This window comes from Brachyhypopomus gauderio, chromosome 1 (assembly GCF_052324685.1).
Source record: "Brachyhypopomus gauderio isolate BG-103 chromosome 1, BGAUD_0.2, whole genome shotgun sequence".
NCBI lineage: Eukaryota > Metazoa > Chordata > Actinopteri > Gymnotiformes > Hypopomidae > Brachyhypopomus > Brachyhypopomus gauderio.
Window position 1 is genome coordinate 54,972,838 of NC_135211.1, and position 21,225 is coordinate 54,994,062.

Here is a 21,225-nt window from a genome sequence, read left to right on the forward strand (position 1 = left end):
GACACGTTCTGTTTACTGGGCAAGGCCACTCTCACACCACCGCTCTTATCTCCAAGAGAGCAAGGAGAGCTGGGCCGCCGTCCCAAAAACGACATCGGTGCAGTGATGCACGAATGTCAACAGAGACTTTAGGACTGGTAAACATTCGAACGACCGTGTCAGGGAGACCGGCATCTCTCTCTCTCTTTCTCTCTCTGATGTTCTCTGTTGTCCCCAATTGCTCTCCAGCCCTTGGGACCTAACGTACACTTCCATGCTCCAATGCACCTGATTCAGCACAGGTATGGTTTGATGATTACCATATTAACTCCATCAGTCCATCTAGAGACTGATGGAGAAACCTTATATTAACTGAATCTAAGTCCCATTACTTTAATGATATAAATATTAACACGATTCTTTGTATGTAAGATGTGGCAGGATACTGGCATTAAAAAAACATGTTTATAATTATAGTTGCTTAATCCACCTTTAAATCTAAGAAGGTTGCTTAATTCACCTTTAAATGAAGTAAATAATTCATTAAATATTTGCATTGGGATTAATTATTCATATAATTATTATGACAGACGGTGCTCGGATTATTTGGGATCCAACAACATCAATGAGAAATGAACGCTATGGGGGTTTATGTGAGGGGGCGGGGGGGGGGGGGGGTTGGGGTGGTACAACTAGATATGTTTTTGTTACATGCGAAATTGTAAAACAGTGGTATCCGATGCAGAAAAAGCGCAGATTAATCCGTAGATTAATAAACACACTTGTCGGTGCTTTCGGACCAACCGTTTAGTCTAATGGAGACAGAACAAAGCCCAAATATTTTGTTGTCACTTTTCTTTCCCCTGCAGTTATATGAGCTCACATGGTAAAACATACCGACACACGTTGCGATTGCAATGTAACGCTGCGCCCCTAGTGGCTTTTTCTGGTAATTGCATTTTTCGTGTTGTTTACCCATTTCTTGCTCATATTTCCTTTATGGATATCATGATGTTTTAGACAGCACGGCAGTAGCCTTCGCATACCGTCTGGGTAACTGTTACAAGGATCCTATCAGAAAATATTATCCAAACATTTAAACAGCACAGCTAAGGTAGTTTAACAGTTATCGTCAGACAAATTGTTACTGCAACATTGTCCATAAATGTGAAGTAAACGCTTCCTGATGTTATTCTTGAGTCGTTTCATTAATAAATAAAGACGACTTAGAAGTTTGCTTGTTTTTTTTTCATCCCCGGGGGGTCTGATTCATTATGCCATTCAAAACATCGATTACCAACTACCAACAGCAACACCCGAACTAATCCATTCGAATCAACATTTGATGAAATAACATGAAGACCAAAAGTCTCCATCCTCTGCTCAGCTGCATTTGACTACGTTAACAGTCTATACACGAACTTCAGGTGCTGTGATGTGTGTGTGTGAGCGGGGTTACTATCGGTCATCTCGCTCCTCTCTACACGGCGACAGATGCGGGACCGTCGGACATGCACTAAATAAAGCAACACTGTCTTTGTTCTTCATCGGCAATGTTACATTACACAACATAAATACACCACGTTGTCTTAATTGTATCATACTAAATGACTGAGGAATGTATCAAACGAGGAGGATTAATTTAAGAAATTCGGCACAAACTGAAAAGTACGCAGGTTAAAGCTTTTCTTAAAAAAATCAACGATGACCAGAAATGTTACAACTCATTAACTACACGAGGATAAAAGTGACAGTGTCTGAACAATTCACAAAACTTCACAGCAGCGTCGTTGGCCAAAAGAAACAAAAACAAACCGCTTCCACTCACCTTTGTCCTCCGAGTCTCAATGATGTTTCAGAAACTGTAATTCCTTTTTAAGACGAGAGAAAACTGCCTCCTCTAATTTCTGCCTCCCGTAACCGTTACTGTCCTCTCCAGGCTCTGTGCTTTTGCAGAAATACTCTTTTTTCAAGCCTCCATCCTTATATAGGATGCGGGGTAACTCTCGGTCAAAGCGCCATCCAGCCCGTCTGTGCTGCCCCCACCAGGGCAGAGGAGCACGTGCGGACTCAAAACAGCTCTTAAAGGGGCAACGGACGACACATCAGCCTAGGTTCGTCTACTGAAACAAAAGCGCAGATGCGTCTCATACGTTTGGTGAAAGTGTAACGACAGATTGTAAATTGTCTGGGTTTAACCAGAAATCAGACAATGTTTGCCGGATAATTAGAAAAACATTAGCAAAATAAAACAGGCAAAGGAGACATAAATGTAACATTTAGTCGAGCCTACCAGAACTATTAAAAAGAGAGAGGCAGACAGTGAGCTATTGCTCTTTGACACAGTTCTAGATATGTATATATGACCTACTGTTTGCTAAACTGAAAACAAAGAATGCAACACAATTTTTTAAGGGGGGGGGGGGGGGGTTATCTATTTATTTTTTTATTTTTGTGGTGTTACCATGTGGTCTGTGCTCACATCCTGTTTTCTAGCCCCTGTCTATAGAGAAATTTGTTCTACATTGGTACGAGGGCTGTGGGTCTTCAACGCTCAGAAAATATATATTAAGATAGAAATGTTATATTTCCCACTATTAGGCATCATGCAGTAAATGAAATCTGTAATGATGTTCTGATATGACGATAAGGGAGTTTAACATGGCACGACAACACTGAGACACGCAGGGTGGATGAAGATGCTACTAACGTTAGTCTACACCATTACCTCAGCATTTCTTCTTAATTACATTTCAGAGGACCTCTGTTATGGCTGTGTTCTCCAAACTGATCTGATCCAGTTTAAACGACTCAATAAAGAATCGTAAAGGACATTATAAACATTAAAACATTTAATGATGCAGTTACTCCAGGACTGACAGAGGGAAGTACCAGCATATAGAGCTTTGCTTATTGATATTTATGTGGTAATAAAGTGCTTTCGCATCGTTGTTAGGAGTCCTGCTATTACCTTGTAAACATAGTACGCATGATGAAAAGTCACATGTAAAGCATTTGTGTGTGTGGTGAGGACAGGAAGTCTCACGCTCAGCTGTGGTGAGGTGAGACAGATCTTTCTAGATCTAGATCTTTCTCTACAGTGGTTGATGTCTCAGGCATATTTATTCTATATCCATATTTATATAATGCTTAAGAATGGGGTCCTAAAATGATGGTGCAAACTTTCTCTGCTTGTTTAAATCGCTAATTTGATTTTGAATTAGCATATTTCAGGTTATTTTCCATAATATCTCAGCGTTACACTTTCAAGTGATCTCTATAGAAAATGGAAAAACCAGTACAAAAGCCTAAAAAAGCAATTGTGGGCCCACTCCTCTGCTGAAGAAACGCATACGACCGCTAGCACAACGCCGTTGCCCTTTTAAGAAAGCGTGCCTCTTCTCATCCCAAGACTGGTTGGTGCAGCAACACGAAAATAATAAACGTATACACGATTGCAAGTACATGTGTATGATGTTGTAAAGTATAATGGTATATGTAGTTCTGATATTCCAATTAATCTATTAACATTAAAATGCCAGGAAATTATCTTCGACAAGACGCGTCTTGGCAAAATCCAGGAGTCAGCAGTCTGGAGGGCAAAAATGCGCGAGAGGAAAACAAAGAAATGCACAAATGTTTCAGATCAGCCAGGTAAAACCAAAAAAGGCTAAAATAGCCTCATATAGTCTCAAACAGGTGAATTTGGAAAAAGTAAATTCACAAGCGAATGCATAGCATTGATCGCTTTATATATATATATATATATATATATATATATATATATATATATATATATATATATATCGTGTTGTGGACTGTTCAGTTCGAGTGTCATCAGACATCAGATGTAGCGTTATTGGTCAACATATCGTATTTATAATCTGATGTTTCCTGCAGCTATATGCTATATGAACCTTCTATGTTGAACGTGGTCTGTGTGGACACAATAATATTGTTTATGGTCCGAGGGAAGGGACACGTTGATTCCTCAGTACACTAAAGCTGCTGGAGACGCAGTTTGTCCGAGAGTAACCTCGAGAGCTGGGGGAGGGGTTCTGTTTGGATAAATATAGAAATATCCCAGAATCTTATGAACGCGATAATTAAAAGGGTTTTATTCTGTACCGACATCGCAGTACACGATGTGCATAACTCTGCGAGCCTGCGAATGTGTTTGTTTATGATGTAATATATAGTTATTTAAATTGTACTATATTGAATAGGTTTATTAAAGAATATTATAATGTTTATGACTTAGATGTTATAGTTTCAAAACACAGATTGGGACATAACGCATTCTACAAAAGCACCTGTTTTGCTGTCGTGGTTTTCATTAACATGACACATTTATGGCAATATACGGGGATGTTAGCATAGCAGTATTTTGACACAACAGGAATGCTTCTGTAAGACAAAAACACATCGCAAGAGCTTCCTCGTTCGCCATTATCTGCAGTGCAGCAATGACCGATAGTAACCTCGCCTCCGACAGCGAGCGGCAGAAACTGGGTGAAAGGGAACATGATGTCATGCTGTTAACCACTTCAGCGCCCATAAACCCGTTGCCACATCTAACTGGTCCAATCGTCAAAGACGATTAACAACACAACATACACAGCTGATGTGCTATCGTTACAGTTGCAGTAAGCTGGTCACTTATGTCCAAAATAACGTCCTCATCAAGATTGTGAGACTCAAGAAGAGCAGTTGTCGTAAGGTCATACTGTTGAACGATCCACCTTATTGACATCAATTAAGCATTTCACCTGTGGACTCAACACACCAATAACATTCTTTTATATCTAAATATTTTCTTGAATTATTTTGGGAATTGGAAAATTCGTGAATTATTTAAATTAAGGTCCACTGTCTGTACGGATATGCTTTAAACCACAGCCATTTGGCAATTAACATGACATGCAACCAGTCTGGCAATGCATGAATATGTCACACCACTAAGTAGAGTTCTGAGCCCATACATGGCATACTGTATCCTCTGTATAGCAACAACAATAACAGTAACAACATTAACAATGTAAATAAAAACAAACTAAAACTGTATCTGACGTGTAAAAAGAAGACTTTTACACATACAACAGACACATTCAATATCAGAGTGTAACATGAACCACTCAGCATAATCTTGGTCTGTACTTGGTCTGTTTGTATCAAGCCTGTGTATAATGCTTTGTGTAACATGAAGGCATCAGTGAAATCTAAGAATATGTATTTTCGTCCACATTTGTGCCCAAAGTGAAATCTCTAAGCACATTATTACTGAGGTCAGACTGATCACCAAATTACAGTTACCAACATTAATTTGCCCACTATGGAGAAAAGAGAAAAAGTCTTAAAGTGTTAGTGTAGCAGTCATGGGGCCAATATAACAACAGTATCATACACAAACAATCAATTTTGGAAGCCCTAATGCTCACAGTGCCATGTGAATGTGTGAAGTGTCAAAACATACCAATTCATGCACTGAGACATCTCATCAGAGAAAGCAGGAAGACCAAGTGATGCAGTTGAGGTGGAGGAATAACTATGAACATATATATTAAATTAACTATTAAATATTTATTAAAAATTCTAACACATGATACATAAAATATACCTTAAACCTATTTAAGAGAATATAAAGCATTTACCACAAAAAGCAAATCAATTTTACAATGATACATTTAAAATTTTTTTTTCAGAATTTATGTTTTTCATAACGATTCCATAAACCTTATTGAACAAGACGTCTGCTCCTTTATCATTTAGAAAAATGAGATCTGTACCACAGTAAAGTCTTAATGAGATTACACTTAACTTAATGAGTTACACCCAGAACACAAGCTGACAGAATCATGATTACAACTCCATGATGCAACATGGTCACCAATGACAGTAAAGCTGCCACAACACAGATTACTTAGACTGCCATCACTGCAGTCTAAGTCATCTAAATCTAGCTTCACAACTGAAATCCCAAATCTCCACCATCTTTACAAATAGAGGTAAAACTGATCCCAGATCAGCATTGCTTGGCAGAATCCTGTAAATGTGACTTCTCCCCCTCTGGGCATTATTCCTGCGCTTACCAGGCATGTGTTACCCACACAGAGTGCCCCTGAGAGGGAACAGCTGTCTGGGGCATCCTGGGTTTCATTTCACACTCAGTGTGGGGGCTGCCCCCCGGGCGCACGTGACTATCCTGTCCTGCCTGCCAGGAGTCCACAAACACGAGCGGGTTTTATTACCTTTCTGTTTTCTGAACGGGCAGTTGTGGGGACGCCTACTGTACAGGATTTCTGCTTGTCAAGAGGCCAAAGAGTACAGTCATAGCAGTACTCAGATCAGGTCAAAGAGTACAGTCATAGCAGTACTCAGATCAGGTCAAAGAGTACAGTCAAAGCAGTACTCAGATCAGGTCAACGAGTACAGTCATAGCAGTACTCAGATCAGGTCAACGAGTACAGTCATAGCAGTACTCAGATCAGGTCAACGAGTACAGTCATAGCAGTACTCAGATCAGATCAAAGAGTACAGTCAAAGCAGTATTCAGATCAGGTCAACGAGTACAGTCATAACAGTACTCAGATCAGCTGGTTTTATTTACACTGGCAATATCACTCCATCTTTAACAGCTCACATTAATCATTGTGTTATGGGCTTTATATTTACAAATATTGTGAGAACTACATATATAATTCTGACTTACTGCCTTTTTTCAGCAAATCTCTGCAGAAACTTTACAATTGTTCCCTGTTTATACTCTAGATATAAAATGAAACTAAACATGTCATGAATTTTCAAATGTTTTCTGTTATTGATGCTGAAGCTACAGTTGATTCATCACCACACCTCCTAAAGGTAACCGTATATCCGATAAAAGTGCGTACACACATTATGACAGGGATGGAAAAAAAGGAGGACGCGATCACTCCAGTCTCAGGGAAAAGGGAGGATTTAATGGATGAAGTGCACCAACGCATGTAGTAGTGATGGTCTACTTCACACGTGTCCTTCACCTTTCATCCAGGGTCACGTGCTCCTCACCAGGGGTTCACGTTAGCCTTTGTACCACTCTGCTGAGTCACAGAATTCTGTGTGTGGCCTCCCCCTGAAAATCAAACCCACGGTTCTGTAATTTTGTGGCTTCACTGGGATGTTAAAACAATATAGTGGTGAATTTGACTGATTTCATAGGGGACGTGTGCATCTATTGCCATTCATGAATTTGGTGGATACAAATAAATGTGGCGTGACAGGGTTTGTCATCCCACAGGGGATAACATTTTAAATCTACAGGTGAAATGATTTTGAACCCATTCTAGCTCAAAACAGCACCTGCACTACCAATATGATCCTTCTGAGGATTGTATAAATGAAAAATACTCCTTTACTTGTCACAATTACAGTCATCCGTTTTTGTCAGAATAAATCACTTTAAAAGTAAACAGTTTAATGTTTGTCTTCTGACTTCAAGTCCAAGGAGAATATGCAGCAAACAGTAGAATTGAACATACACATGTCACATCATTTGCGTTTCATAATTTTTACTCATGTATTTATTCATATTTTTGGTTTCATTTACAATGTTTTTAGTATGTTGTAAAGCAGTGGGGAACCGTCAGGGCCCTCTATGCCCTCTCAGAGGGCCTAAAATATTCTTAAAACATAAATATATATAATATAATTTATCCAGTTTTATTTTATCTACTTACAGTTTGACAATCGACATCTAAACAATTATAAAAATATAAGCAAATAAATTATTCACCCGTGTCTATTCAATCTGTGTTGGAAGGTGAGGGGTTAAGTGGAAGCCTGTGAGTCTGTGTCTCCCCCTATCAGGACTGTGACCGCTGTTCGTTAATAGAGGGCCTGGCAGTTATAATTCAGTGCAATACCAGTTTCAAATGAAAGTAAAATTGACCAATCATATCTTCCCTCTTAGTGGGCGGGCTTAACTGTATGATAATTTCCAGGGGTGCAATTACTTACTTTCTGAGATGTATGCAAACATACTATCGGCGCCCCCGAACGAAAGTTGTTGACCGGAGGGGGGGGGTGGCGAACATAAGATGGACACAAATTAAGTATTATATCTCATCGATTTGGCGCCCCCTCTAATGCAGCGCCCCTATGCGTCGCATGCGCTGCATGCCCCCTTTTTGTGCCACTGATAATTTCCGCCCGCTGTGGCGACGCTAGCTTTCGTTAGCGTACCACCGCTAGCTAGTTTCGATTCATCCCTTTGATGCCCTTGTGCGCGTTGTATACATATTCCGCTCCCGAGGAACACTGAGCTGTGAACCTTATTTTGTTGGAACCTTATTTTGCTTAAGAACTTATCTAGTACAGATATTATTGTTTACTGCGTTTTTAAAGCTTTACTATCGTCTCAATTTATTATTATTTTTTTTATCGCAGTTAATTAGGAGAGGAAACAAAAAATGTTTCGGGGGGGGGGGGGGTGGGAGCGGGCCCAGGTTTAATGGTCACGGTTCGCTACTGTTGTAAAGTCTATTATGCTTCGTGGCACCTGCAGCACATGGAAAAAAATATCAGTATATCCTTGCGATGTTCAGAGCAGAGTGTGGGATGGTCTTCTACACTGTTCATTCACACAGCCAGTGGGAAAGTGTTGCCCTATTAACGTGACCTGCTTAAATGAAAAGCACTCACTTCCACGTCGCTCACAGGGAAGGGGCACGTGGCAACGCAACAAACATCATTTCTGGCTGCCACGCTTGCTCGTGCTATTGTCTTCTGCCTTATTTCTTGTGCTCTGTCTGTGAAAACAGAGCATGTGTACTTGATGTTGCTGGCACTTCGGTCTACTTGCTTTGCCAGGAGAACTGTGGGAGGGGATCACCTTCTCAGATCCCAACCAGCTGTGTTTGCCATGAGGGAGGTTAGAAACCAGCACAATCTCTCTGACACTCCAGCACACCAGTGTACTTTTGAAAAAATAAATAGCACATAACACATATGACATGTGACATGAAGCACACACACCCAAGTTACTTAACAGAAGTTTAAATAGTTACGAAATAGGGTTACAAAATAATTTCTGCCTAGTTATTTATTCATGTCATTCAGAAGTAGAGATTTTTAGAGGATAACAGTAGTCTTGCCATCAAGATCATAGTGATAGTGGGCTGTTATTTACTGCAGATGTATTCGTATAGTTATTCTGCCTGTTAGACAATGTTAGACCTTCCAGTCCCTCTTGGTGATCCAGAGCCCTGTGCCAAGGAGAACGCCTGCTTCAGCACCCAAGGGGGCTCCACTTCTGCGATGCTCTGCCCCCCAAGAACATCTCCTTTGCCCACTGCTTATGTGAGGGTGTTGGTGTTGGTGTCTACCACTCCCATCAGAGCATCAAAGATGGCCGCTGCTCCAGTGCCCCGTGTTGGGTCTTTACTGCCACAAAGGTGTCACCTCACCCTGCATCCAACTTCACTGTTGATTGCTCCTGAGAGTGCAACATCTACACCAAGGACAGCACAACCAAACTCAACACACTACTGGTCCAGTCGGCAAACCCTCTAAACCCAGCAGCTGGATCCGCCACGTTCATCAGTCACATCGGCCACCAACACACCTATCACCTGACCTGACGTCAGGTTATGTAATGGATTTCCCTCTAGTGTCACAATTTCTGTGACACTGAAAGCCATACATTTTTGTTTTTGTTTTATTAATTTCCAGTGGTGATGTTGCCATGTGCTTTTGTTTATGCTATGTTTTCATCTCGACTTCATCTTGTGTCTTGACGTTCCCCGCCCTTTATTGTATCTAGGTTCTTCTTGTTTTTGTTCATGTGTCTATGGATTTAAATCTAATTTGCATGTCTTCATGGTCGGTTATTTGTCCTGTTTTAAAAGGCGTTCCTGAAACGATAAAGCATTTAGTTCACAAATGCCCTAGTATTAAACACACAAGTTCACAGTCTGGGCCTAAACTCAAACAAAGTGCTCTAAACTTGCTTTAAACCCATATTTAAAATACTGAGACTTCCATATATATACATATATATCAATCAATCAATCAATCAATCAATCAATCAACCAATCAGTCTGTCTATCTATCTATCTATCTATCTATCTATCTATCTATCTATCTATCTATCTATCTATCTATCTATCTATCTATCTATCTATCTATCTATCCACATACACAAACACTTTTCTGTACCTAACACTCAATAAGATTAGGTGTGTGTGTATGTGTGTGTGAGTGAGTGACTAAGACAGTTCTCCTCAATATATATAGCAACCTTGCAAAGGGCTTGAAGGTCAGATGAGAAGCGTACAGACTGACCGACGTACTCTGAAATCTGTCCAAATAAGAGCTCTCCCTCTCGCAGTGTATCGAGCATTGTGTCATGCTACTACACAATACTACATTGTGTAGTAGACCGCTGTGAGAAAAGACAAGGCAGAGAACAATGAAGGAGCCATCTCACAGAAACACTGAGAACTAATAAAGGGAGGGGAGCTCAATCCACTGGAACTCAGACATGTACACAGCACACTGACAGCATGTGACTGAGGAAATATCCCCCTCTAAAGCCAAAAGGTTGGTAGCTTCTGCATTAGGCTTTGCTAACAAAGGACATTGAACAAAATCTTCCACAAGGCAGTGCCATTGCGTAATCTGACGATGAAAAAGGTGACGTGATATTTGGAGGAGATTGAAGGAAATTTAAATAATAGTGAAAATTACTGACATTCATTCTTGATTGGTTTTGAGAGAAGTATTATACCATTATTGGGTGCTTACTTCTGGCCAAGGTACATATGCGAGCAGTGATGACAAGTTGAGCTTATTTCTTGATTTGTACAGATTGGGAGAAAAATATGACACAGACAAAGATGATTGGGAGGACGTATCATAGAAAAAGTAGGAAATTAGGAAAGAGTAGACATTTTTTTCTCATGAAAGAACACAAGTAACACTATGACTAATGCTGCAGAGTCTCAAGCTGAAAATAATTTGACAGCATAATTTGAAACATTACTGTAGAGCGATGCAGTAGACTATACCCAAGGAACACGAGAAAAGCACTCAAAAGAAGGCTTAAAGTGTCTCAAGTGTCCACAAATGACACAATATTTGTAATGTTGGCAAAGGAACTGAAATGTGGCAGGGGCCATTCCCAGCTTATTATGTTCCCAAACAATTGTCATTTTAAATATGAACCTTTTCGGCAAATTGCAGAGACACTCGACAACGTATGTAGCAGGTTGAAGTTCTGTAATCCCACGGTGACCACTCTCAGCACTCTTTGTTTCCAAAGAAAATGAAGCTGTTATTGGAAGATATATGTGGACGAGGCATACATTTTTAATCGAGGGACCCTGTCGCCATCTACTGGTGGAAAAAAAGATCTCCCCGAAACAAAAAGGCACCCTGCAAGCTTTGATGGCAAGGCATTTCGATTGTGTCCTTACAATCAAAGCTTGCAGAATGGCACGCATGACGTGTGGGATTATCACTTTATATTCATCTTAAAACGCTCTTTACATTTTTTCGGGCTTAGACATTGTGTCGGTTTTCTCACCCAAAACACTTTGTTTTAAATCTGGCGTATACTGCATTAACTAGTCTACTGACGCTTTGTCAGTCAAATCTGGCGCCGCCTGTATCTCCTTGAAAAACTGGAATAAGCCGTTTCGGGATCAGTTGTGACTTCTACAGGCTACGTTGCCTTGGACTAGGCACAAAAACGCCTGATCCACGATCAGCAGGCTAAACATGTGCAAGGATTATCTCCGCCCTCGCTTTTGCTAGTAGTAGACACAAAATTGAGGAAGTATTCCTCGACAATTCCCGAGCAATACAGAAACTAAAGTTAATCAATTGGGCTAGATCAGCGACTTGTAAGCGACAGGAGAAGCGGTCAGTGTGCGTCTTCAGGTTACTGTACATACAGATATCCAGAGGTATCGATCAGGATACAGTTGTTTCGCTTGGTTTCTTTAACATTAACGCCACAACTAGGCAACTCCCTGTTAGTTTAGGTGTTGTTTCCTGCGTAATTGCGATTTTCAACTCAGGAAATTCCTGCGATGGGATGCTGTGGTAGCACAGAGGTGAGATACTGAGATCTTATTAAATGCATGCATTCCGTTGCACGTTTGTTGTATCTTTGATATCGCACCGTAGCCTGTGCAATTCAAAAAACAATTTCGATTACACGTAGCCGTCTTGAGCCGGAGGCTAAAACTTAGTTCTGGCCTACAAAATAGTCCCTAATTTATCAGGCCTGTCGTATATGAAGGAGCAGCTAAAGAATGTGCGCTGTTTAAACGCACTTATTAACAGACTGGCAGAGAATGAATAAAGGTTGTAAACACTGATGACCTCATTTCCGCGGGGAACGTGGCTGCCCGCATTTATTTAAAAAAGTTTTCCTTGTAAAACTTTTGTAACGCAACGCGTGAAGAAAAGAAAAGAAATGCTTCTGTGTTTTGACAGAAAAGGCGAGACTGGAAACCTCTGGAGGATCGCCGCTGCACAGACATACCATGGCTCCTCCTTTTCGCTATATTCAATATCGGGATGGTGAGTATACGAGCAGCCATCGACCATTTTATTACCAACAACCTACCTGAGGCCATTTTAATAGGTTTACTTGACCCTTTAAAGGCGTGGCAATCACATTTTGTCAGTCAACCTTTATCGCCTTCATCAATGACCAATTTCTGGCCATAGCTTAACCAGTATTGTATTACGTGTCTAATTAGGGCGATGTAACATTTGCCACATAGTGAAATGGTAGTCGCAAAGGCACAGACGCGTTGGAGATTTTACATAGACATACGTCATCGTCTCGTTTGAGCACCCCCCCCCCCGTGTACCCACAATGGAGACAACTGTAATGAACATTTGAGTGTATTTAAATCCTGTTTTACCGTGCGTCAGAAGGTCTTTGCGGGCTTTAATGTGCTTTCCACGTTTTTATTGTGCTAGCTCTTCATTTGTGGGTTTGCCATATCCACTGGAGCAGCTTCCAGACTCGTATCAGGGTATGACAGCTACGGCAACATCTGTGGTCAGAAGAACACCAAAATCCCGGGAATCGACCTCAGCGGCCAAGACCAAACCTCCAAAAAGTATGTAGAGCAAAGTGGAAGTTAGATTTCAAAGTTGTTCTAGTGTTGATTCTGAGATGTACTTGTTTAACCTCAGCAATTAGTATTTGATTAAACTCTTGAATCAAATTTCAGTATTGGGTGAAATTAAGATGAGCAGAATCCGATGTATTAAAGTGACTGCAGGGTGCTGTTTCCAGCCAGGACATCCCCGTGGAGCTATAAGACTTTGACAGGCTTCTTGTGTTTTATATTATTTGCTCAGTTTTAGCAACCCGAGCAATTGCATGAGGAAGGTGTTGAGGTAGCTGTTATTGCATTAGTCTGTGTAAGCAGATTTACTGCAAAAAAAGATCCTCACAAAGAAAAAAAAACATTCTTAGCTGTGCCACTGCGACACATCGGCTGCTGTGAGTCTGAAAACCTGTTTTCTTATCTTTAGGTGAGCACGACTAATGCTTTTTAGTTGCTTCAAAATGTCAGATGATACAGTAGGCTTCATAAGTGCCTTTTCTAAGTTCCTCGAGGAGCTGCATACGTCTGAAGATGTTCCTGGTCCGTATTTGCTGACACGGCTTCATTTCTGTTGTGTAGGTATGTTTTTTTCCTGGACCCCTGCAATATTGATATAGTGAGAAGGAAGATCAAATCCATGGCGCTGTGCGTCTCCAGTTGTCCAGAGACCACACTGCAAACTTATGACGATCTCAAAACCTTTGCAGAGAAGAACGGTTAGTATTTGCTTGCTTTTGTTGGGGGGGGGTCCTTGAAAAGGCTTAAGGAATGATATGACTGGCTGATTTTCTTTTCTCCCCCCCCCCCTCCTGATTTTAGGGTCTAATTTGTGCTCCTATGAGTTGATCCCAAACACATACCCCACTGATCCAAACAGGGTTACCAAATGCCCAAATCTTCCCGTCCCTCCAAGGTAAAAAAAAATATATATTATAAGGATATATTACAAAGGAAATTATGGAGAAAAAAATGCAAGTGGTATTATCATTATTATTATCAATCATCTTTGATTCCACCTTATCTTTCACTGCTCACTTTAACTCTATCGTTAGAATTAAATTTTTCCATCTGTAATATTGTAATATTGCTCAAATCAGATCATCCCTCTCTCAGTCAGCTGCTGAGGCTCTTATTTATGCTTTCATTTCCAGTCGTTTCCACTACTGTAATTCACTCCTAACCGGTATCAGCTCTTCCTCCATCCACAAACTCTAGTTCAGAACTCTGCTGCCCATCTCCTCAACCACACTCACGCATGTCACCACATCACCCCTGTCCTTCAAAGTCTCCACTGGCTCCCTGTCAAATACAGTTTCCAGTTTAAACTCCTTCTTCTGACCTACAAAGCCCTTAATCATCTCTTACCTTCCTAACAATCTGACCTTCCTCTTCCTTACGAACCATCTCGCTCTCTCAGGTCTTCTTCTGCTGGACTACTAACCGTCCCTACATTCCTCCTCCAAGGTTTTGGTCACCGAGCTTTCTCTCGAATGGCACCTCGACTCTGGAACTCTCTCTCTTCATCAGCTAAACATTCTGCATCTCTCTCCACTTTCAAAACAAACATAAAAACACATCTCTTTGCACTGACCTATGACCCCTACACCACTGTCAACTCCACGCATACTGGTCTACTTTATTTTACTCCATCATCAGCTCTCAGTATGTTACTATACTTCATGACCTCTTACAGCTTCATTCTTATTGTCTGTTGCCTGTACTTTTTTTTGCTACTCTAAAATGTAAGCTTCTTTGGGTTCCTGAAAAGCGCTATATAAAAATAAAGAATTATTATTATTATTAGGTTTATGTACATGGTGTTAGATGTTTTGCGATGTGTTTGTGATGATGGTCTGGTCTGTGCGTGCTGCAGTAAGTCTCTGCCCATCTTCCACCGCTGTACGCCTGCGGACATCGCCTGCTACTCCAAATTCGCCGAGGCCCTCATCACGTTCGTCAGTGACAACAGTGTGCTGCACAGGGTCATCGCCGGGGTGATGAGCTCGAAGGAGATCATTATGGGGCTGTGCGTGCTGTCGTTAGGTGACTGACTAGATGAAATGCTCCACTGTTTCCTTGCTGTAGTTGGACAGCAACAAATTATGCCACTGTGTGTGCTTATGCAGTCAGTTAAACCTACAATAGAGAAGACAGTCTGATCCTTTAGCTGTCTGTCTCATACTCACATGTCTCTTCTGCTTCCCCCCCAAAGTTCTGTCGATAATTCTGATGGGGGTGATCCGCTACATCTCGGCAGTTCTGGTGTGGCTTCTCACAGCTGTCGTGGTTATTGTATCTGTGGGTACGTTGTCCTAAGCTTGCTGGCACACAGTCAGTCCTGTTAAATGATAAAAGAACTTATTTCTCAAACATGTGGCATGAGGCTGGTGCTTGGTTAAACGGGGTCAGGTTTTCCAGATTGCGGAGCTGACATGAGACATCATATCTCTCAGGAGGTGCTGGAGTTCTCTGGTGGCTCTATGTGGACCACCGGGTATCTGCAAATGCGACTCTGCCTGCTAATGAGCTCCAGGTGGCTAAGGATAACGAGAAGGCTTTGCTCATCTACGCCATAGCTGCTACAATCTTCACGGTACTGCTCGTGTATGGGGGAGGGGATGTAGTCCATTATACTTCTCAGATATTTATTCCTGATTCTGTCCCATGAACACAGTGCTCAAAGCCTTGGACTCCATTGTATTGGGGGAATGTAGCGAGAATAATGTTTGCGTTAAAAAATGTCAGTCTTAATGAACGTGTGCAGCAACAAACACTCAAAGCCTGGGTCTGTCAGAACTGTGGCATTCTAGTTCTCGCTTAACAAACCGATTGTTTGCTATAGTAACTGTTGAAACATTGCGCACATACTGATATATAAAGAGAACAGTAACACCACTGAAACACCTGTCGGTCTTAACACACTTCATGTCGCCCCCAGCTAGTGCTACTCCTGCTCATGTTCTTCATGAGGAAGCGCGTGGCCTTGACCATCGCGCTGTTCCGCGTCGCCAGCAAAGTTTTTGGCCAACTGCCTCTGCTCGTGATGCAGCCCTTCTGGACCTTCCTGACCCTCATGTTCTTCTGGGTCTACTGGATCACCGTGCTGCTCCTGCTCGGGACAGCAGGTTCGATACCGCACCTGAATATTTCGAAGTGAAATTATCATTATAGCAACCTTTTACTCGCTTGCATTGGGGAAACAGGAACAATGTTTTTGGTTAAGGGATTTGTGGATCAGGAACGAAATGAGAGCACTTTCAGTTATCTGTATATTTTGACTTTTAAACTTTGCATTAGCACTATGTAAATTGATTTGGTTTATGTGTAAAAGTGGTGCAATTAATGCACGTTTGAGTGTGGCTGGTCACTGTGTCACTGCATGTTTGCAGGAAACCCGGTGAAAAATAACCAGACGGGGCTGGTGGAGTTTGAGATGGCAGAGCCTCTGCAGTACATGGTGTGGTACCATGCTGTGGGTCTCATCTGGATCAGTGAGTTCATCCTGGCCTGTCAGCAGATGACCGTGGCAGGGGCAGTCGTCACGTACTACTTCACCAGGTCAGAAGTCAAAGGTCGTTCAGAATTATATGGGGTGGGGCTTACCACAGAACTTTTTTTTCTGTTTTTTTTTGTTACTTGTGTATACATCAGCAGAAATGCATGGCAACAACTAGATTGTGTGCTTGCTACCATGACTGATCATGGCGTTCATTAACGTGCTCGCTAACGGATTCCGTGTTCGCCTCAGAGATAAGTCGCAGTTGCCGCTGACGCCCATCTTGTCATCGTCAATGCGGTTAATGCGCTACCACCTGGGCACGGTGGCGAAGGGGGCCTTCATCATCACGCTGGTGGAAATCCCACGCCTCATCCTCACATACATCCACAGCCAGCTCAAAGGCAGCGTGAGTGTCTTGCACAAAGTGTACAGAGGCAAAGCTTGATTTCTGAGACTTTGCTTTAAAAACCGCACCTCAACGTCAGGCCATAAAGGACAGAATTTCCAGCAGCATCTATAGAAGGCAGCTACTGTCAAATACAAAAGTCTGAAGTAATTCATCGATTCAGTTAATGAATGTAAATGCTAGGTCTTGGTTCCATTTCATGTGCGTAAGTTCATTTAGGTTACATCGTCTAAAAAGATTCATGTCATAGCGTTGATAGTGGCTTTAACGTTGTCACCGACAGGAAAACGCCTGTGCAAGATGTATGCTGAAAGCCTGTGTCTGCTGCTTGTGGTGTCTTGAAAAGTGCCTCAGTTTCCTGAATCAAGTAAGTAGATGCAGTCCGAGTTTAAAATATCAAGTTCTACTTAGGGTTTGAAAATCCAACAGCTTGATATGGCTTTCAGTTATATAACCATTGCTGACAAAGAGACCACTAAGAAAACACTGGCTCAAAATCATGGTTCTTGTTGTCCTGTTTTGGAGCAAGTTATACACATAATTATTATTATTATACACAACTCCATGTTGATGAGTAACTCTATAGTTGTATTCAGAATGAACAATTAGGTTTGGTTTACTTTTGTGGTACCTGTATTAACTGTTAATGGCAGAATTGAAGTTTACCTATGTCTTCTGTCCTTAAGAACGCGTATGTAGCTACAGCAATAAACAGCACCAGTTTCTGTACATCGGCCCGAGACGCCTTCATCATCCTCGCCGAGAATGCGCTCCGTGTCGCCACCATCAATTCTGTGGGAGACTTTGTCCTGTTTTTGGGAAAGGTATTTCAGACACATGATCTCTGGAGTTACATAGCGTAGTCTGTTGGAGAGCATCCTGTCAATGTTGCCCCACCTGTTTCCCACAAAAAAAAAAAAAGAACTGAATCTTTTTCTTTGATATTTCACAAGATACAATGTTGTACCCAAACCGGGTAGTTTTAACCAATGGTTTGTGGGGTGGGCGGGGTTTCAGGTCTTGATCGTGTCGTGCACGGCTTTCGCGGGCGTCCTGGCGCTGAACTACCAGCGCGAGTACACTGTGTGGGTCCTGCCACTCATCATCGTGTGCCTCTTCGCCTTCCTGGTGGCCCACTGCTTCCTGTCCATCTTCGAGATGGTGGTGGACGTGCTCTTCCTCTGCTTCGCCATCGACACCAAGTACAACGACGGCAGTCCTGGAAGCGAGTACTACATGGACAAGGCACTGATGGTAACCCGATCCCTTCGGTTGTGGCCGTGGTCTGGATTTTTAGATTATGTTTACCCAGTTGTCTGGTCCCAACTACTGTCCACCTTCCACACAATTGGAAGCCAACAAGTGATGGCTAACAGTAGTTTTTGTAGTGATGGAATTGCTGTTCTCACGGTGTGGTAGAAGCACAACTTCTTTGGTTGTGTGTGACATAACATGCACCTGATTGTTGGCATTGCTCATTATCGATAGGTAGACAATACCTAAGCCCTGCTTGCCAGCCAGCTTGTGGACTGCCAATCACAGCTGGCCAAAGAACCTTCTTAACTGCCTAGGCCCCTTGTGAGGCTGTATTTAGTTTTTTTTTTTACAAGGTTTACACAGTTGGATCAAATAATAATTCTGCCATAAGAGATTAACCTCAAAGGTTTAAAGCCTCCATATGGTCAAATCAAAAGGACAGGTAGCTGGTGGCACAGTTTACTCAAGTACTCTGTGTATGACAATATAAGCACCCTGCTTCAGACAAAATTAAACAAAGCAAAACAGTTTGATAAAACTAACACAGGAGTCACAGTCACTATATTACTTATAATAGAGTGTCAGAACTTGCTTCTGACAGTCCCACCCTGCAACAGGAGTTCGTGGAGAGCAGCCGGAAGGCGGAGGCGGAGGGGAAGAGAGCAGCGGGTGGAGACAGTCGGGAAATGAAACCAATGGTGAGTGCTCAAGGGAAAATAACATTTATCCCATGATGTATTCTGTGAGTTGTTCTGCACAATGGAACGCAAGCTCCGATATATGAAAACTTGGACAGGGTCAGGGCACCCACACACGCAGACATGATGCAGTGCACTGGGCATGTTTGTCTTTCAGACCCGGGCTGGAACGTTGGCGTGATGCGAGTCGGCCCTTTAACACTGTTACACCAACAGCAGGTGCTACTGCTGGACAAGACCAGCGGGACCTCACCAGGGATTTCTCCTCACTATGTGACTGATTATATTTAAACCACGTAAGGACCCGTGAGATGACTATGCATATTTGTTTTGACTGTCTTTTTGTAAGACTAAATCTGAAATGTTTTTAGCAATAATTTTGTAAATTTTTTTGGATCTGTAAGTGGAGTTGTTTTGTATTAAGAGGGGTTTCGTTTGAGAACTGTTAATAACAATTTGTTCTTTTTCACTAATTTGTTACTGTTTTTAATGCAATTTTTTTTAGTTAGGATATATCAAAATGCGATTTACTGCTTACATTACTGGCAGCTTTTATTTATTATGGAAACGGTAGGCAATCAATATTGACAATTTATGCTTTGCAAAACGGCGTCTTGCTTCTCTATCCAGAAAACAAACTTAATTAAATGAAACTAGCGCGTGTTATAGACCCAATATAATGCAAATTATAAAGTAATGAAATTCTGAACCGGTGAAATGAACCCAGAAACGCTAAATGATGTAAAATCAAAAATGAGAACGCGCATCGAATGACTGGACACGTGCGCCGGCTTCGATTTTTTTTTGAAGCAACTGAATGCCAGTGTTGTAAAAAGTGCTTACACTTTATTGCTGGAAGGAGCCCATCATTAACTCAAAACATCTTTGTGCAAGTCTGTTACAAAGGTGTAAATAGAAGCTGAAACATTATGACTAGTATTTGTACTTTGTACGTGTGGTTTACCATGATTAAAATTGTTCATAGAATTATTAAAGTATAAACTGTTGCGTTTGAAACCGTTTATTTTCATTGTTTGACGCGAAAACATGCGTCAAATGTCTTTTCCGTGAAATACAGAGGAGCCTCTCTCTTCGTAGTCGTTCTTCCGAATCCACAGTCGCTGAAAAGAGTCGGTAGAGGCCAACATGGAGCCTCCTTTCCAAACGGCGTTGTCTCTCTCCGGTGCGGCTACAACCGTTACGCTCTCGCCCACTAAAGCGTCCAGCTCGCGTTGCAGGCGCATCTGAAATCCTGGGAACATCGTGGAGCCGCCACAGACGAGGACGTTATCCAAGAGTTCGCTCTTCAGGTTAACGTCACACATATTGATGATGTTCATTATCAGTATCGGGATACCGGGCTCTCGAGAACCAACAATACTGGGTTGAAAAAGCACCTCTGGGCACATAAAACGCTCGTTACCCAGTATAAGCGTTGTTCCGTCAGGGAGACCGTGAGTTGTGGTGCAATTTATTTCCGTCAAGTCGGAGTCAGTATTAATGGCTAAATAACAGTATCTTTTTTTAATTTCGTCTAACAAAACAAAATTATTTGTGTTAGGCGTGCTGGTTCCTGATATGCAAAGCATGCTCTCCAAGTAGGAGTTTAGAGTTTCACCGGCGTGTCCCACTTGTCTGGTTTCACTAGCTATACACTTCCCATCGTTAATGGGAACAACTCGAGACGCTCCGTGTCCACAGTCCACCACTAGAGCGCTGGTTTTACCGTATGAAACAGCAGACAGCACAGGTTGGCTAACGGCGTGCATTGCCGGAACATTAAAAGTCTCGAACATGAGTTCTGCGAACTTTTCTCTGGTAGCTGTCGGACATAAAGGTGGATCCGAGAGAAGAACAGCATGGTCTTCTGGAAACACCTTCAACTTTCTCTGGTATATATAACAGACCAGTTCCTCCAGTGCATCCCAGTCTTTCACCATTCCGCTCTTGAACGGGGTTTCCCAGTGTCCTCGGACAGAACACCCTTTGCTAGGTATTACGCACGACGGCAAGTTGCGCCCAGAAAACCCTGCTTTTGTATATCCGGTCCCGATGTCCAGCACCACCGCACTGGGGAACTTTAAGGCCTCGTCCACATCCACACATGGCAGCTGGGCTCGTTCTGTCATGACAGGTGCGTGAAGAGTTCTGGACGGCAGGAGTTCGTCGTCGTTAGCAGAACTTACTGCGCCAACCTGGTCCATTGTCCCACTTGTACTTAAGCCCGAATGCTTGTCAATTATGACACGAGAAATGACCCATGAAATCCACGCG

General features: G+C 42.1%; 3 protein-coding genes across 8 annotated transcripts in view; 1 reads left to right on the forward strand and 2 right to left on the reverse strand.

The window, feature by feature from the left end:
* Positions 1-1,965, reverse strand: part of abca1a (ATP-binding cassette, sub-family A (ABC1), member 1A) — a 29,756-nt gene extending 27,791 nt beyond the window's left edge. For 2 of the 3 annotated variants that reach the window (XM_077020397.1, XM_077020380.1), the window contains exon 1: positions 1,808-1,965. The gene's annotated coding sequence lies outside the window, so the exon portion shown is untranslated. The remainder of the gene's footprint in view (positions 1-1,807) is intronic. The other variant, XM_077020388.1, reaches the window with a different exon arrangement.
* Positions 105-19,424, forward strand: slc44a1a (solute carrier family 44 member 1a). Of its 4 annotated transcripts, none has more exons than XM_077020419.1 (16): positions 105-281; positions 12,465-12,546; positions 12,955-13,097; positions 13,671-13,807; positions 13,911-14,004; positions 14,965-15,134; positions 15,304-15,393; positions 15,545-15,684; positions 16,030-16,216; positions 16,481-16,649; positions 16,840-16,996; positions 17,280-17,363; positions 17,683-17,820; positions 18,014-18,250; positions 18,871-18,951; positions 19,109-19,424. In XM_077020419.1, exons 1-16 carry the CDS (start codon positions 262-264, stop codon positions 19,130-19,132), a joined length of 1,953 nt encoding a protein of 650 aa, XP_076876534.1. In that variant the 5' UTR covers positions 105-261; the 3' UTR covers positions 19,133-19,424. The 4 variants fall into 4 exon arrangements, with proteins under 4 accessions (XP_076876534.1, XP_076876542.1, XP_076876526.1 ...); XM_077020427.1 differs by having other exon boundaries at positions 123-281; positions 12,460-12,546; XM_077020411.1 differs by lacking the exon at positions 105-281 and adding an exon at positions 3,478-3,633 and having other exon boundaries at positions 12,460-12,546.
* A 344-nt stretch (positions 19,425-19,768) lies between these two features.
* Positions 19,769-21,155, reverse strand: LOC143525943 (actin-like protein 7B). Its single transcript, XM_077020434.1, has one exon. It carries the CDS (start codon positions 21,153-21,155, stop codon positions 20,004-20,006), a length of 1,152 nt encoding a protein of 383 aa, XP_076876549.1. The 3' UTR covers positions 19,769-20,003.
* Between the last annotated feature and the right edge of the window lie 70 nt (positions 21,156-21,225).